Source organism: Hemitrygon akajei, chromosome 4, assembly GCF_048418815.1.
Source record: "Hemitrygon akajei chromosome 4, sHemAka1.3, whole genome shotgun sequence".
NCBI classification, from domain to species: Eukaryota; Metazoa; Chordata; class Chondrichthyes; order Myliobatiformes; family Dasyatidae; genus Hemitrygon; species Hemitrygon akajei.
This window is the reverse complement of record NC_133127.1, coordinates 196,841,936-196,860,655: the sequence shown is the minus strand read 5'-3', so window position 1 is coordinate 196,860,655 and position 18,720 is coordinate 196,841,936. Positions and strand designations below refer to the sequence as shown.

The 18,720-nt window shown below is 44.4% G+C and overlaps 1 protein-coding gene across 1 annotated transcript; it reads left to right on the top strand.

Moving 5' to 3' along the window:
* The first annotated feature begins 44 nt into the window (after window positions 1-44).
* Window positions 45-18,260, top strand: lrrc51 (leucine rich repeat containing 51). The gene is made up of 5 exons (XM_073044362.1): window positions 45-438; window positions 4,263-4,345; window positions 6,367-6,572; window positions 11,191-11,339; window positions 17,983-18,260. Exons 1-5 carry the CDS (start codon window positions 323-325, stop codon window positions 18,119-18,121), a joined length of 693 nt encoding a protein of 230 aa, XP_072900463.1. The 5' UTR covers window positions 45-322; the 3' UTR covers window positions 18,122-18,260.
* The last annotated feature ends 460 nt before the right edge of the window (window positions 18,261-18,720 follow it).

Below are 18,720 nucleotides of genomic sequence, written 5' to 3'. Positions count from 1 at the left end.
TCCAGCCACACCCCGCCTTCTTAACATCCGGGTAATTGAGCGCAAATGCTTCAAACGACGAGAATCGCTATAAAAACAGAGAATGTTGATACTTTTTTATTGTCGAACCGTGCCTGCGGATAATGCAACAGAATTACTGGTACAAGCGGATGGCCTGTTTAGTTTAATTTTAGTTTAATTAAATACGATCTCGGAACGTCGTGTTGTACATCCGGGCACGTTTTCCCGATGTGTGACGTCTGAGAAGGCGAATTAAGCTCCGCCCCTGGGAAGGCAGGACGTTGACGTGGCGCGATGACGTCGTGCGTGCGGAGGTGATGGCATGCAAGCTAGCGGGCCGAGGGGAATGCTGACCAGCAAAACCGATGCCATCCACTGGGCTTCCGTCCTCGAACAGGACGACACTGAGGCTTCGACCGCCAGAGTGCTCCGCGCTCGGTGAGCGTCAGGCTGCTGATATCAGCCGCCCATTGTTCGTTTCCCGTGTTATGCCGGCCTTTAATTCAAATGACACATCAGGGCTGCCAGGAGCAAGGAACCCGGTGCCCATTTGGGAGTTGTAGTCTTTTTACTGCTTTTAGCGATGCACTGCTTGTGAATTGGACTACATTTCCCAGCGGTCACTTCGCGGCCCGCCTGTCCCGTTGTCCTTGACAACGCGTGGACGCCCAGAAGAAACAGTGCTGAAGGTCCAGAATCTCACCGGCATGTGACGTGAAATTTGTTAACTTAGCAGCAGCAGTTCAATGTAGTACATAATATAGAAGAAGAAAACAAATAAAAAAATAGATAAACCAGTAAACCAATAGGTAACCAATATAATGAATAGTTTAAAATCGTACAAAAATAGAAATAATATATAGTTTTTAAAAAGTGAGGTAATGTCCATTTAGGAATTGGATGGCAGAGGGGAAAAAGCTGTTCCTGAATCGCTGAGTGTGTGCCTTCAGGCTTCTGTTCCTCCTACCTGATGGTAACAGTGAGAAAAGGGCTGCCCTGGGTGCTGAGGGTCCTTAATAATGGACGCTGCCTTTCTGAAGGGTTTTGGCCAACAGTTTATTCTTCTCCACAGATGTTGCCTAACCTGCTGAGTTCCTCCAGCATTTTGTTGCTCTGGAGTTCCAGCATCTGCAGAATCTCTTGTGCTTGTGACCCCAGTAGCTCTCTGGAAGGGATGATGGTCGGCCAAGGGCAATGGTCATCAAAGGATCGGGGCAACTCCAGTGGAGAGTTTTATCATCTCTCAGTAGTTCACTAAGAACAGTTGAGTTTTTGTTGGAAAGTACAAATCACCTCTAACCCCTTCCTTTAATACTGCCTTCCCCTCCATCACTTCCCATCCCCTTGACACCCTCCTTTCCTCTGGGCACTTAAACTTCTCCTGTTCAGATAGGGAGCTGGAGATATTTTGTATATGGAAAGTAAGTACAGGACAGGAAGATGCCAATTTAAACTGACCCTGTCTGCCTGCTTATAATCTATATCCTTCCAGTCCCTGCCTGTAGGTGTGCCTGTTTAAAGAGCTGAGATTGCTCTTGTATCTGCTTCCACCACCTCCCCTAGCAGAGTGTCCAGGCACCGAATGCCCTTAAAAGCTATGTTCTCTAATATTTCTCTTTTCCAACCTGAGTAGAAGTGTATCTATGCCAAAGAGGAGGTACAGGAAGCCTGAAGACACACACTCAATGTTTCAGGAACAGCCTCTTCCCCTCCACCATCCGATTTCTGAATAGACGTTGAACCTATCTGCATGACCTCACTATTTTCTTTGCTATCTTTGTACTTTGTGTTTTTAAATAAACTTACTGTAATTTTTATTATGTATTTCAATGAACTGTTGCCACAAAACAACAAATTTCACAACATATTGATATTAAATATGATTCCGATTCAAAATGTTGTAGTTAATTGCTATGACCTGGAGGCAGACTTCTGCTCCTGCCAGTCCTAATTTAGGGTCTCATTTATTCATTTCCATAGATGCTGCCTGGCCTGCTGAGTTCCTCCAGTGTTTTGTGTATGTTGTCCAGCTCCTGTTTTTCCATATTGCATTAGGTGGAGAAGTGACTTTTTTCAATCTGAAATGAAGGGTTTCAAACTAAACAAAGCAATCATGGATGATGTGAGAGTCTGACAGTGCAGAGGGAGAATGAGAAACAACACTGTAGGGTCTGACGGTGCTGTAGGAGACAAGAGACGTCACTGTAGGGTCTGACGGTGCTGTGGGAGACAGAGACGTCACTGTAGGGTCTGATGGTGCTGTGGGAGAGAGAGACATCACCGTAGGGGCTGACGGTGCTGTGGGAGTCAGAGACATCACTGTAGGTTCTGACAGTGCACGGACTATGTCTGGCATTGAGAAGAATAATATAGCACCTGCCACAAGATACACATTCAGAACAGTAAAACTGCTCAAAGCTTGTATGACTGTTTCATTACAAGTAAAGGTTCTCATTCCAACTTCATCAGACAGAAAGACAAATCTACAATTAGCTAATTAGAACTACATTGCCCTGTTTATTAGGGCAGAACAGAGAAAGCATTGAAGTACTTACCTTGCTATGCTCCTGCCCCTTTCACTGCAGTGCACCTCCCATTCTGCCATCGGCAGTACAAAACTACCCCCAAACCCCTCCAAACCCTCTACTTTTATACCCTTGCCACTGATTTTTAATTGTTGCAGTAAGTGGATTATCCCAAACCAATGTATTGGAACCAATCAAAGTTCAAAGTACATTTTTTAAATCTAAGTTTGCATACTACATACAATGCTGAAATTTATCTCCTTACAGAGAAAGCCAATAGAACTCATTAAAAAAGAGAGTCAAACACCAGATGTCGAGGGGAAGAATCATGCCAACAGCAACAGTAAGCAAGTAACTGAAGCTCTCAGAAGTGTGTCCATCACTCTGAAGCCAGTCCCCAGTGCAGCCGGTCTGAGAGACCATTTGTTGCCGCCCACAGCCTCAGTTCAGAGCAGAGACAAGTAAACCTCGAGGAGCAGTGAGCTGAACCGGGCCCGACACCTAACCTTGTGAACCTGGCCCGCTGCTTAGATCGTCCAAACCTCCCATTGGACTTTGCTCTCGGACCCTGGCCCCACCACCTCGATTTGGCCTGTTCCTGACCTTCCCATCATCACTTGTCACCACTCTTCACGAGTCCCACCCCATGTTCAACTAACCCTCATATTCCCCCGGTAGTATCACATGGTGTGGGTGTACTCCCAGAGCAGTAATCAAAGTTCTGCCACGTTCAAGGCCACAGTGGTGGTGAGACATTTACATGGGGAATTAAAGTTAGTATTGAGAAAGAGGCCTTTCAGCCCACCATGCCAATACTGAACCTCTGCCCATCCACTCTAATCCCGTTTGCTTTTATTAAGACCATATCCTTTTATCCCTTGTCTATTTAAAGGTAGTTGAAATATTCGGATTCAAGTCTTTTGCCATCGTACTGTACATATATACAACCAAAGAAAACAACATTCTTCCAGATCACAGTGCACCCACTATATCACACACAGCACATAAAATAAAATATTACTATACATAAATTAATAAAATATAATTCATGTAATTGTGAAAGTGCATGTAGTGAGCAGCACAAATAAACATTACCATAAACAGATAATAAATATAATAATTAAATCTAATTCCACCCCTGCCCCCGGCAGCACCTTCCACATATTAGCCAACCTGTCCTTTAAAACTCTGTCCTCTCAGCCTAAGCCAATGCCCTTTTGTTTTTGAGAGCCGTGCTTTTGGGAAAAAGGATGCTGACTTTCTCCTTTATCTCTGCCTCTCATGATATGTACTTCAGACTCGGCCTCCTCTTCTGCAGGGAAAAAGAATCATTCCAAACACGACTCACCCAGCAAACTGACTTTTCCAAAATAGGGCGATTAAAACAAAAACCATACAATCTTAAAAGTTTCTTCCCCCAGGCCGTTAAATCTGATCAACCATTCGAGTTAGTCACCTCCCCATCCATCTCTATCACTGAACTGTTTAAACCACTGTTTATAATGCTAATTACATTGTAAATACATGATGGTGTTTATGCATGTTTTATTCCATATACATACTTCAACTTCTAACTTTATATAGTTCTTTATAATTGTTGAATATTGTTTTTTTGTTGCATGTCTTGCCCTTTCCAACTGCCATGTTCCTAATACAGGTAAATGTATATGGTGAATAAAGTTGATCCTCTCTCTGCATGTTGCATTATAATCAATAGATTTTGTTTTGTTCCTGCAGGTCCATTAACACTAAAGAGTATGACTCTGTCTTGTATGGTCCTATGGTGGATTTTTCCTACAGAAGTCTGGATTCCCTACATGGTATGATAATCTACAGATAATCCTGCAAGACGTATTTTCCAAACCTTGTGTTTATTTTATTCCTGACCCATCAATGCCTGTTTGTGTGTTTGCCACGGTCAGAGAAACAGCTCACTGGAAAAAGATGGGAAACATGCTAGTTTACAGAGACTGGGAAATGAAGTCTAGATGAAGGGTCTGGATTCAAAACATCAACTCTCCACTTCCCTATTTCCTGTAGGAAGAATTATCTGGAGAACCAGAGAAATAGCGGGAGTATTGAGTATGGGAATTCCATTTGGGGAGCCTCCAACCTGATAACTATAACATGACCCTTTTAGGTGTAAATCTTTGCTGGAAGAGAGCGCAATGATCCAAAAATTAGAAGACCTCCCTACTGCACCATCACCTTAGCTTAGCCACACATTAATCTGTATTATCTTCCTGTTTCTGGCCTCACTAGCTCATGGAAAGGGTAACAGTTCTGAGATCACAACCCTGGAGGACCAGTCTTTTAACTTAACACCTAGCTTCCTGAACTCACTTTGTAGGACCTTGTCACTCCTCCTACCCATGTCATTGGAACCTACGTTGACCGTGACCTCTGGCTGTTCACCCTCCCCACTTGATCTGAGATGTCTCTGACCCTCAACATACCATCAAGAAATCTTGTTCTCTCCCATAGAATCTCCCTCCTAACCAACAAATTCCCTGTCACCGCAGCTCACCACTTCTCCCCCCTTCCCTTCTGAGCCTCAGAGCTAGACTCAGTGCCAGAGACCTGGCTGCCGTGGCTTTCCTCTGCTAAGTCATTCACCACCAACCCACACAGTATCCATGATGCACCATCAATAACTCACTCTGAGACGTAAAAGCGAGGTATCGGCTTTTATTGACTGGAAGAAGGAACAAGCAGTGAGTGACCACCATACTACATCCTGGAGACTGAGAGGCCGGGCTCAGACCTCCATCACCTTTATACAGGGGTCTGTGGGAGGAGCCACAGGAGCAGTCATCAGTGGGCGTGTCCAGACAGGTATATGTAGTTCACCACAATCCAGAGTGGGATATCTGTTGTTGGGGGGCACAGCCATTCGGGGATTGCCTGTCCTTTTCCTCTTCCTGACAGTCTCCCACTTACCTGTGTCCTTCATCTTGAGTGTAACTACCAGTCCTATCTATCACCCTTCAGCCTCCCGAATGATCTGGAGTTCATCCAGTTCCAGCTCCAACTCCTGAACATGGAGTGTAAGAAACTGCGGCTGGATCTACTTCTCACACGTGTCATCGTCAGGGACACTGGAAGTCTCCCTGCCTTCCCACATCCCGCAAAAGGCGATTCCACAATCCTTCCTGGTGTTTCCACTGCTCTAAAATGTACAATAAGAAAAGAAAGAATAAATAATGAAAAAAAATCTACCCATGGTCGATGCCTGTCCTCACCGAAGCCTCAACTCCTCACTAACACTGGCCCACTCACACAATGGCCACTCTGCTTGAAACTAACTTCTTTATTGCTGCTTGCCAAGTACCTAATTATGTGCAACCCGTTGTCTCCCTGGGAACTGTGGTGCACAGTAAGTGCCGACTGCCCTGACTCACTTCGTTTAAACTCTCTCTCCCTCTATGCAATTCCAAACATAAATTACATTAAAATGTGACCTGACAAAATAAACAAAAAAAAACAATATTAGTGCAGATTAATGGAAATATAAATTGAGATAGTTTAGAGATTTTCAGGCCAGTTGTAAAACCAGATGGCAGTGGTAATGAAATTGTTTCAAGCAATGACATGGGGCTGTGGAGAGAGAGTGGGACAGTGGGATTAGTGTGAGGACTGGCACAGGGCTGTGGGGAAAGAACGGGGCAGTGGGATTAGTGTGAGGACTGGCACAGGGCTGTGGGGAGAGAGTGGGACAATGGGATTAGTGTGGGGACTGGCACAGGGCTGTGGGGAGAGAGTGGGACAATGGGATTAGTGTGGGACCAACATTGGGCTGTGGGTCTGTGCCTATTTAATTCCTCCTGTTTCCCTGCTGCAGATGCCCTGAAGCTAACCCCTCGGCCGGGCCTGAGGCCAAATGAATACACAGAGGATCAGAAGTTGAAGAGCTGCTCACTTCGGCTGAGCCACAACAAGCTGAATGATCTGAGTGGGTTGGAGCAGCTGATCAACACAGTGCTGGTGGAGCCCAGGCGATTGTTCTGGATCGACCTCTCCTTTAACAACTTCCTCAAAATCGATCCGGTATATGTCTGCATGCATGAGTTTGTGTGTCTCAGTGCCCACCACAGGATTAGTTTGAGGGCATGTGCAGCGGGGAAATAGAGGAGCCTCTCACCACAGACCCGTGTCAGTTCCCAAATTAATGCCACAGCCCGCTCTCACCCCACAGCATCTGTATGTGTGGTTCTTCCTCACTGCAGACTGAACGTTGTATTCCACACTTTTGGGAGCAATTTGAACACACTATGTTAGCATTCACTTCGAAAGAACTAGAATATTAAAAAAAACTAAGATGCAATGCTAAGGCTTTATAAGGCGTTGGTCAGACCGCACTTGGAGTGTTGTGAGCAGTTTTGGGCCCCATATCTAAGAAAGGACGTGCTGGCGTTGGAGAGGATCCAGAGGAGGTTCACAAGAATCATCCCAGGAATGAAAGGGTTAATGTATGGTGGATGTTTGACGGCTCTGTGCCTGTACTCGCTGGAGTTTAGAAGAACGAAGGGGGATCTCAGTGAAGCATATCGACTGTAGAAAGGCCTAGGTAGAGTGAATGGGAAGAGGGTGTTATCTATAGTGGGGGAGTCTAGGACCAGAGGCCACAACCTCAGAATAGAGGGATGTCCTTTTACAACAGAGGTGAGGAGGAATTTCTTTAGCTAGAGGGTGGCGAATCTGTGAAAGTCATTGTCATGGATGACTGTGGGTATATTTAAAGCGGAGGTTTATAGGTTCTTGATTAATCAGGGCGTGAAAGGTTACAAGGCAGGGAATGGGGTTAAGAGGGATAATAAATTAGCTATGATGGAATGGTGGAGCAGACTCAATGGGTCATATGGCCTAATTCTGCTCCTGTCTACGGTGTTAAGGACTCGGAGAAGGAACAGGAGTAAATTGAACAAGCGTTTCAGGATGACTGCATACTGATTGGTGGACAACTCCAAAATGGATTAAAGCCACGACCCATTTGTCACTGCCGATTAACTGCTCTCTGACCTCTCACACTCATTCATCAACCACATTGTATCTGCTCATGCATGAGAACAGCCCGGCCCCTCTGACGCCTGAACAGGAAAATGCTGTTTTTATACAGAATTGACTAGCTGGACACAGATGAAGATTAAAGCATAAGATTTAAAGATCTGTTTTATTTATTTATTTTTACATTTGATTTAAAGATTCAGTGCGGAACAGGCCCTTTCGTCACAATAAGCCAGCAACCCATCTATTTAACCTTAGCTTAGTCACAGGGCAATTTACAATGACCCACTCATTGCGGATGACACCAAGATTTGGGGGGCTAGTGGATAGCTATCTTGGCTTGCGGTGAGATCTGGACCAGCTGGAAAATAGGCTGAAAAATGTCAGATGGAATTTTATGCAGACAAGAGTGAGGTGTTGCATCAACCAGGGTAGGTCTTACACAATGAAATGTAAGGCACTGAGGAGTGTGGTAGAACAAAGGGATCTGGGAATACAGGTCCATAATCATAAAGAAAGCTTTTGGCACATTGGCCTTCATACTGAGTACAGGAGTTGGGATGTTATGTTGAAATTGTACAAGATGTTGGTGAGGTCTAATTTGGAGTATTGTGTGCAGTTTTGGTCACCTACCTCCAGGAAAGATGTAACCAAAGTTGAAAGAGTACAGAGAAAATTTACAAAGATGTTGCCGGGTCTGGAGGACCTGAGTTATAAGAAAAGATTGAATATATTAGGACCTTGTTCCTTAGAAGACTGAGAGGAGATTTGATAGAGGTATACAAAGTGTAAGGGTAAATGCAAGCAGGCTTTTTCCACTGAGGTTGGGTGGGACTACAACCAGAGGTCATGGGTTAAGGGTGAAAGGTGAAAAGTTTATCAAGAAGTTTATCTTTTGATACAACATCCTTCTCTCTCGAAATAAATGTGCAAATCTGTATCTTGCTTTGGAATGAAGATTTTGAGTCCCAGTATTGAACAGAAAAGCCGTACAAAGGGGAGCTCAGCTTTCAAGGGGAATAAACAGTTGACATTTTGGGCCAAGGCCCTTCATTGGGATTGGGAAGGAAGGGGCAGAAGCCAGAAAGGATCAGGAATCCAGATACCTTCCTTTCCAGTCCTGGTGAAGGGTCTTGGCCCGAAACATCGACCTTTTATTCCTCTCCATTGATGCTGCCTGACCTGCTGAGTTCCTCCAGCATTTTGTGTGTGTTGCTCAAGATTTCCAGATTCTGCAGAATCTTTTATGTTTAGGCTTTGAAGAACATAACTGGGTGACTGCACTAAGTCTTCACACCGTCTCTGGCAGTTTATCATCCTGACTCGCCTTCCTGAACTTCCACACTCTGAAAAGGCTGTACAGAAGGAAGTCCAGTTCGCAAAGGTTTTGGTCAGCCTTGCTGCAACTTCCACACCTTCAGATCAGAGAATTTACTTCTTTTAATTTGCACAATTTCTGTTCTTTCGCACACTGGTGTTTGTCAGTCTTTGTTTATGTATAGTTTTTCATACATTCTATCGTATTTCTCTATTTTCCTGTAAATACCTGGAGAAAATTACTCTCAGAGTATTATATGGTGATGTATACATACTTAGAGAATGAATCGCAGAGTAGTATATGGTGATAAGACCATAAGACATAGGAGCAGAATTAGGCCATTCAGCCCATCAAGTCTGCTCTACCATTTCATCATGGCTGATCACAGATCCCATTCAACCCCATACACCTGCCCTCTCAACATATCCCTCGATGCCCCAACCAATCAGGAATCTATCAACTTCAGCTTTGAATATACCCATGGACTTGGCCTCCACCGCAGTCTGTGGCAGAGCATTCCACGGGTTCACCTCTCTTTGGCTAAAAAAATTCCTCCTTGCTTCTGTACTAAAAGGTCACCCCTCAATTTTGAGGCTATGCACACTAGTTCTGGATAGAGGAAACATCCTCTCCACATACACCTTATACCTTTGGTAGGTTTCATTGAGATCCCCACGCATTCTTCTAAATTCCAGTGAATACAGGTCCAAACCTGCCAAACGCTCCTCATGTCTTAACCCCTTCATTCCCGGAGTCATCCTCGTGAACCTCTTCTGGACTCTCTCCAATGACAATAAATTCTTTCACACAAAGATTTAGAATGAATCTCTGAGTAGTATATGGTGATGTATACATACTTTGATAGGAAATGTACTTTTTCTTTGATCTTACAAGAACACCAGAATCAGGACAGCAAAATAAAGTCCCTTTTAGTTCAAGTTTGTGTTGGTGTTTCGGATTTTGCCAGTTGGTTGCAGAACCGATTGGATGAAGGGAAGTGTTATATAGATGGATCAGAGACTAGTACAGCACAGGAGTAGGCCTTTCAGGACACAATATTGTGCCAAACCAGTTAACAGTGAAATGTCCAACTAAACTGATGTCTTATGCCCACATAATGTCCATATCCTTCCATTTTCTTCACATTCATGTGCCTATCTAGGAGTCTCTTTAAAATCTGTAATGTATCTGCCTCTGCCACCACCCCAGGCAGCGCATTCCAGCGCCCACCACTCCGTGTAAAAAACATTGTCCCTCACATCCCCGTTGAAATTAACCCTCTGATATTAGGCATTTCAACCCTGGGAAAAGATACTCACTGTCCAATCTACCTATGCCTTGTGTAATCTTATAAACCTGTACTGGATCTGCCCTCAGCCTCCTAAACTCCAGAGAAAACAACCCAAGTTTGTCCAACCTCTTGTCATAGCACATGCCCTCACATCCAGGCAGCAACCTCTTCTGCGCCTTCTCCAGAGCCTCAACATCCTTCCTATAATGTACAAGTTGAAGTTGGCAAGAGCGGCCTGATAGTGTTCTGGGGACAGTTTATCTGAGAAATGAGCCAGGGAGCAGGCTATTTGAGATCTGGCACCGTGTAACGTGACAGGCATATTAATGATCTATGATAATAAATTTACTTTGTTTGAGAGAAGGGGGTGTTTCATTGATGTCTCATAGTCAACTTCTCATGGTGCCAGAACACAATCAGGAAAGCTCCTATTTTCTGAAGAGAGCTGGGCAATGCACATCAACATACATGATCTACAGACGTGCAGTAGTGAAAATCCTGACAAGCTGCATCACTGCACGGTACGGAAACTGCACTGCAGTGGACAGGAAGGCTCTTACAGCAGGTAGTCAAGACTGCCCAAAGCTTCACCGACACCAGCCCACCTGCCATCAGGTACAGGTGTACAGAAAGATATGGGCCAGTAACATCATGAAGGATCCCACCCACCCTGCTCATGGACTGTTTGTCCCACTCCCATCAGGGAGGAGGTTACGTAGCATCCACACCGAGATCACTAGACTCAAAATCAGTTGCTTTCCCCGAGCAGTGAGGCTGATCAACACCTCCACCCACTAACCCACCCCTCCACACCCCAAATCTCCACTACTTTATCATTTCCTGTCACTTTATGTACAGACACTCCTGTGTCTCGTGTCACTTTATGGACGTACAAACAATCTATGTATATAAGCTATCTTATGTATTTATATTTATTGTTTTTTTATGATTATTCTGTTTGTATTGGATCCAGAATAACAATTACTTTGTTCTCTTCTACACTTGTGTACTGGAAGTAACAAATAATCTTGAATCTTTCCATTTCTCACCAGGTCCTGATTCTTTGCATAAACCTACAAGTGGTGAACTTCCATGGGAACCAGGTCGGGGAGTTGTTCGAGGCCGACAAACTGGCGTCACTGCCACACCTCCGCAGCCTGACCTTACATGGTAACCCCGTGGAACTGCAGAAGGGATACAGGTAATGACCACGGTCTACTACACTCTGCTGGCACTGATCCCTGAACAACCCCATGGTAGCTCCACCCCACCTCCACATCCTCAAGCCTTTCACCGTTCACCAGGGTCAATGCCACAAGCAGTCCTGCCAAAGCAACCATATATTATTGTCATGTACAGTGAAAAGCTCGTCTTGCATACAGTTCAGATCATTACACAATGCAGTAAGGTAGAACAAGGGAAAACAATGGCTTGAATAACAAATTTAATGATTTGAGATTGTTTAATGTTATTTCTGTACACAAGTGTAAGGAGAATGAAATAATTGTTATTCTGGATCTGACGCAGCACGAAAAATAACACAGTAAGGTAAATAACACAATAATAAGGATGAGAGGTGACCCGATAGAGGTGTACAAGATGATAAGAGGCATTGATTGTGTGGATAGTCAGAGGCTTTTTACTGGGGCTGAAATGGCTGCCAAGGGGACACAGGTTTAAGGTACTGGGGAGTAGGTACAGAGGAGATGTCAGGGGTAAGTTTTTTACTCAGAGAGTGGTGAGTGCATGGAATGGGCTGCCGGCAACAGTGGTGGAGGCGGATATGATAGGGTCTTTTAAGAGACTTTTGGACAGGTACATGGAGCTTAGTAAATTAGAGGGCTATGGGTAAGCCTAGTAATTTTAGAGTAGGGACATATTCAGCACAACTTTGTGGGCCGAAGGGCCTGTATTGTGCTGTAGGTTTTTTATGTTTCTATAATTAAAGAAACACAATAAATATAAGTACATAAGTTAGCTTATATACATTGATTGTATGTCCATAAAATGACACTAGGCACAGGAGTGTCTGTATATAAGGAGACTGACAGGAAATGATAAAGTGTGGTGGTGGGGGGTGTGGGGAGAAATTTCTTTAGCCAAAGGATGGTGAACTTGTTGAATTCGTTACCACATGCAGCTGTGGAGGCCAGGTCTTGAGCGTATTTAAGGCAGAGATTGATGGGTTATTGATTTGACATGACATGACATGAAAGGTTACGGGAAGACGGCCGGGAACTGGGCTTGAGGAGGAGATAGAAAAAAAGAATCAGCCATGATTGAATGGCGGAGCACTCGATGGGCCAGCTGGCTTAATTCTGCTCCTTTGTCTTATGGTCTTATGGACTCCCTTGTCCATTTGTCCCTCTCCACTGATCTCCCTCCTGGCACTTATCCTTGCAAGCAGAACAAGTGCTACACCTGCCCCTACACCTCCTCCCTCATCACCATTCAGGACCCAAACACTCCTTCCACGTGAGACAACACTTCATCTATGAGTCTGTTGAGGTCATCTACTGTATCTGGTGCTCCTGGTGTGGCCTCCCTGTATATCATTGATACCCGACATAGATTGGGAGACCGCTTCACCAAACTCCCATGCTTCATCTGCCAGAAAAGGCGGGTTCTCTCGGTGGCCACCAATTTCAGTTCTACTTCCCATTCCCATTCCGACATGTCAGTCCATGGCCTCCTGTACTGCCATGATGAGGCCACACTCAGGTTGGAGGAGCAACTCCTTATATTCTGTCTGGGCAGCCTCCAACTTGATGGCATGATCTTCAATTTCTTGAACTTCCAGTAACTGCCTCCCTTCACCAGTCCTCATTCCTGTTTCCCTCTCTCACCTTTTTTGTAACCTGCTCATCACCTCCCTCTTCCATGGCCTTCCATCCTCTACTATCAGATTCCCCCCTTCTCCAGCCCTGTATCTCTTTCACCAATCACCCCCCCCCCCAAGTTTCACCTTTCACCAACTACCTTGTATTTCTTCTTCCCCCCTCCCCCCCATCTTCTTACTGTGACTTCTCTTCTTTTATTCTAGTCCTGATGAACGGTCTCGGCCCAAATGTTGACTGTAGACGATTTTCCATAGAATCTGCCTGACCTGCTGAGTTTCTCCAGCATTTTGTTGCTCTGGATTTCCAGCATCTGCAAATGTTCTCGTGCTTGAGAGTCCATGACCAGGGTGGGTGAGATCCTTTGTGAAGTTACTGGCCCTTTTCCGGCAACTTTCTGCATATATGTCCTTGATGGTGGGTAGGCCAATGCCGGCGATGTGTTGGTCAGTTTTGACTGCCCATTGTAGAGCCTTCCTGTTAAAGTTAATAATATCTTGAATGCAGAATCTGAATCAAGTTTATCATCACCGGTGTATGTAGTGAGATTTGTTGTTGTGCAGCAGCAATACAGTGCAATACATAAAAAATTACTATAAATTACAAGAATATACTGTATATAAAAATACAATGCAAAATGAGAACAAATTAGCAAGGTAGTGTACACGGACTTGTCAGAAATGATGGCGAAAGGGAGGAAGCTGTACCTGAATCATTGTGTGTCTGTCTTCAGACTCCTGTACCTTCTTGATGGTAGCAGTGATGAGAGCTCTTTAATGATGGATGCTGCCTGATTGAAGCATCACATTTTGATGTACTTGGTGATGTGGAGGCTAGTGTTCTGACAGAGTTGGCTGAATTTACAATTTCCTGTAGCTTTTTACTAACCTATGCAGTGGCCTTTACATACCAGCGCCCATTATTAAGGACCTCCAGCACCCAGGGCATGCCTTTTAATCTCTGTTACCATCAGGTAGGAGGAACAGAAACCTGAAGGCACACACTCAGCAATTCAGGAACAACTTCTTCCCCTCTGCCATCCAATTCCTAAATGGACGTTGAACCCTTGGACACTACCTCACTTTTCTTTAATATACAGAATTTCTGTTTTTTGCACATTCTTTTCATCTATTCAACATACATATATTATAATTGATTTACTTATTTATTATTATTTTTTATTTCTTTTTTTAAACTTTTTTTCTATATTATGTATTGCATTGAACTGCTGCTGCTAAGTTAACAAATTTCAAGTCACATGCCAGTAATAATAAACCTGATTCTGATTCAGGCAGTGATGCAGCCAGTCAGAACACACTCCACAGTACATCTGTAGAAATTTGCGAGTGTTTTTGGTGACATACCAAATCTCCTAATGAAATGGTCCCAGGATAGATCTTCGCAGATGTTGATGCCCAGGAACTTGAAGCTGCTCACCCTTTCCACAGCTGACCCCTCAATGAGGCCTGGTGTGTGTTCTCTCAACTTCCCCATCCTGACGTCTACAACCGACCGGAGTTTGCCCCTCTGCTGGCTGTGTTCCCACAAGCCCAGCTTCTCAAGCCTGTAACCATTCACTGAGGGGCAGTACAACAAGCAGCCCCTCCAAAGCAACCACACCATTGGTTTATTATTGTCACATGGACTGAGGTACAGTGAAGAGCTTGTCTTGCATACTTTTGATACGGATCAGATCATTACACAGTCCATGAGGTAAATCAGTAACAATCCAGGGTAAAGTGTAACAGCTACAGAGAAAGTGCAGTGCAGGCAGATAATAAGATGCAAAATCATACAACGGTAGAATGTGAGGTCAAGAGTCCATCTTACTGAACTAGGGAACCGTTCAATAGTGGGGCGGAAACTGTCCTTGAGCCTGGTGGAACATGCTTTCGTGGGGGGGGGGGGGGGGAGGAGAGAATGTCTGGGGTGGGTGGGGACTTTGATACTGCCGGATGCTTTACTGAGGCCGTGAGAAGTGCAGACAGAGTCCGGGGGGGGGAGGCTGGTTTCTGTGATGTGCTGGGCTGTGTCCACAACTCTCACCAGCAGAGTAGTGCCTGTATCAAGTGCAATGCATCCGGATAGGATGTGTTCTATGGTGCGTCAATAAAAACTGGTAAGGGATGACAGGGATGTGCCAAATTTCTTTAGCCTCTGTACTGTACTTCAGCCTACAGTACATTCTGACTGGTTGCATCACTGTCTGATATGGAGGGGGCACTGCACAGGATTGGAAAAAACTGCAGAAAGTTGTAAACTCAATCAGCCCCATCATGGACATTGGCTTCCCTAGCACTGAGGACATCATCAAAAGGCAATGCCTGAAAAATGCAGCATCAGTCATTAAGGATCCCCAATCACCCAGAACATTCTCTTTTCTCACTGCTACCATCAAGGAGGAGGTGAAGACACACACTCAACATTTCAGGAAAAGCTTCTTCCCCTTCAGCAGCAGATTTCTGAATGGACCATAAACGTATGAACACTACCTCACTAATTTTTCTCTTTTTGCATAACTTATTTAATTTAAATTTATATATACTTATTGTAATTTATAGTTTTTTTTCTTATGTTTGCACTGTACTGCTGCTGCAGAACAACAAATTTCATGGCGTATGCCAGTGATTCTGATTTTCCTGAGGAAGGAAAGGCATTGGTAAGTTCAGGATGGTGGATATCCATTGGCCTGTGACAGGGGGTTTCACGGTCAAGTCTTGCCCTTTTCCCTGGCCCAATGCACTTTCCCAACCATATTTCAGCAGCAGTTGTGAGAAGACTCTGTTCCTCTGTAGCTTGGGCAATTGTTGGGACGAGGGTGATGGATTGTACAGATCCTTCCCGCTGAGATCACAGGTGGTCTGTTCAGTAGCCCCCTTGCTCAACACCAAACCCCGTGTCTAATAAGACTGGCAAACCCAGTATTGAGTGCCTGTTCCAAAACACCAGGGGCTTCAGAGGCTGACAAGTCAGGGTAAGACTGGAGTCACAGCTCTGTTCCAGTCAGAGTAAGGTTGGCAGATTTTCCTTCCTCTGATATTACAGAACTGGCCAGGAGTTCACACTTCAATGATTTTGCTTACGACCAAGGGTCTCAAGCCCAAAATGTCAACTCTTTATTCATTTCCATAGATGCTGCCTGACCTGCTAAGTTCCTTCAGCATTTTGTGCGTTCCCAAGTTCACTAGATTGATTGAATTGAGATTCCATAAGCCCATAAAGTCACAGGAGCAGAATTAGGCCATTTGGCCCATTGAGTCTGTTCCACCATTCAATCATGGCTGATTTATTATCCCTCTCAACCCCATTCTTCTGATTTCTCCCCATAACCTTTGACACCCTGACTACTTAAGAACCTATCAACCTCCACTTTAAATACACCCAATGACTTGGCCTCCACAGCCATCTGTGGCAGTGAATTGGAGAATGCACATGTCTTCCTTACCACTGACTCAACCTGCAAGTTAACCTTTAGGGAATCCTGCACAAGGATTCTTAAGTTTCCTGTAACCTGGTATTCCCTGTGGAGTGTTTGCTTATCAAAGTGCAAAGTAAATGAATTATCAAAGTGCATATATGTCACCGCTGGAGAGGTAGTAATGGGGTAATGCAGTAAGATCGGGGTTCAGTTACCACTGCTGACCGTAAGAAGTTTGTACATTCTCCCCATGACAATATGAATTTCATCCAGTGCTCCTTTCCTTCCACATTCCAACAACGTACAGGTTAGGGTGAGTAATTTGTGGGTGTGCTGTGTTGGCACCTTGTGGGCTGCCCAGCACAATCCTCACTAATTTGATTTGAAGCAAAATGACATATTTCACTGTTTCAATGTACATGTGACAAATAAAAATAACCTTTAAATCTTTTCTTCGATCATATTCAATCATCTGCAGCCCTTTGTCACCTCCACCTATCACATCCCAGCCGCTGTCACTATCCCCACTCTCCCCTCCTCCATCTGCCCATCAACCTTCCCTCACCTGGATCCACCCATCACCTGCCATCTCTTCCTTCACCCCTTCCCTCCCCTCTTTAATCCTTTATTTTTCAGTCTAGTCTCATGAAACATCAACTGTTCATTTCCCTTCATAGAGTTGCTCCAGATTCCAGTCTCTTGTGTCTCTTGAGTTTTACAGCCCAGTGGTTTTGTGACACAAATATTTTATTTAAAATAAAGCAAATCCCAGTTTTTGAAATTTAAATTCCGCAGTTGTCAAGGTAGAATTTAAACGTGTATGAACAGTACGTAAGACAAGCTTTTCTATTTAGCTCAATGCTCACTGCAATTCTAAACCTTGATCAACATTGGGTCCAACAGTTTACCCAGAGCCACACGGTCTTCAGACCACAGGATATAGGAGCAGAATTAGCTCATTTGGCCTGTTGAGTCTGCTCTGCCATTTCATCACTGATTTATTCTCTCTCAGCACCAATCTCCTATCTTCTTCCCGTAACCCTTCTTGCCCTGACCAATCAAGAATATTTCGACCTCTGCCTTAAATATATGCAATAACTTGGCAACGAGTTCCACAGATTCACCACCCTCTTACTAAAGAATTTCCTCCTCATCCCCGTTTTAAAAAGACACCTCTCCATTCTACAGCTGTTATCTCTGGTCTTAGACTCCCCCCAACAGAGAAAATATCCTCTCCACGTCCATGCTATCAAGTTCTTTCTACATTCAATAGGTTCAACGTGATCTCCTCTCCGCCCCCCCCCCCCCCCCCCATCATTCTTCTAAATTCTAGTGAGTACAGCCCCACAGCCATCAAACGCTCTTCATACGATAAACCTTTCAATCCTGGAATCATTTTCATGAACTTCCTTTGAACCCTCTTCAATGTCAACTCTAAAACTGTAGGTGTTAGTGTTACACTGGAAGTGGCAACTCTCTACAGTGGATTGTGGGTCTGTAGCTTTCTCAGCTGCTCTGAGATTCCATTAAACTCCAGCTATTGGATTTAACTCTCTCCCTCCCCCCCCCCTCCACTCCCCTCTCATAAGGAGCTACATCGTGGGGATTATCCCTCAGTTGAAGTCACTGGATTACAGCACCATCACCAAACAGGACCACTCCACTGCAGCCGTACTCAAGTCGTTTACCAAACAGAAGCGGCCTGCCCGGAGAAGATACCACGAGTAGATTCCACAAGAGACGACTGGCCCTTCCTACTGGGTTCCATCAGAACGTTCCCTAATTCCCAGCCTGGGACCAGATAGAAAAAGGGAACATTCTGATTTGCCCAGAATTAATCTTAATTAAAAGTCATGTTGATTGTTAACTAGATTATTCATTTATTTGTTTCCAGTTTATGGAATTTGATATGTACCCTTCTCTTTCGCTATTTAAGTGTTTGTCTGACAACTTCTCAATGTGTGTCCAAGCAGATGTGCAAGTGGTGTTTAATGCTTTTTCGATAGACATGTGGAATGGAGGGTATTGTGTGCAAGCAGATAGGATTGAGCATTGTGTTACGTCACGGACATTGTGGGCCTCTGCTGTATCGCTCTGTTCTGTTTCTGTAATGTGCCATCCTGTGCTATTTTCTGTGTTCCTCTGATTTATTGTTCTGTGTTCATATGCTTTACAGTTCTGTTCTGTGCCTCTATCACTACTAAAGACAATTCCTTGAGTTATCCTCAAAGCCCCTGCCCCTCAGTGTGAATTCTGGCTACTAGCTGTTTTTTTTGTTACATTCCGGATATAGACATTGCTGGTGAAGTCGGTGTGTACAACCCATC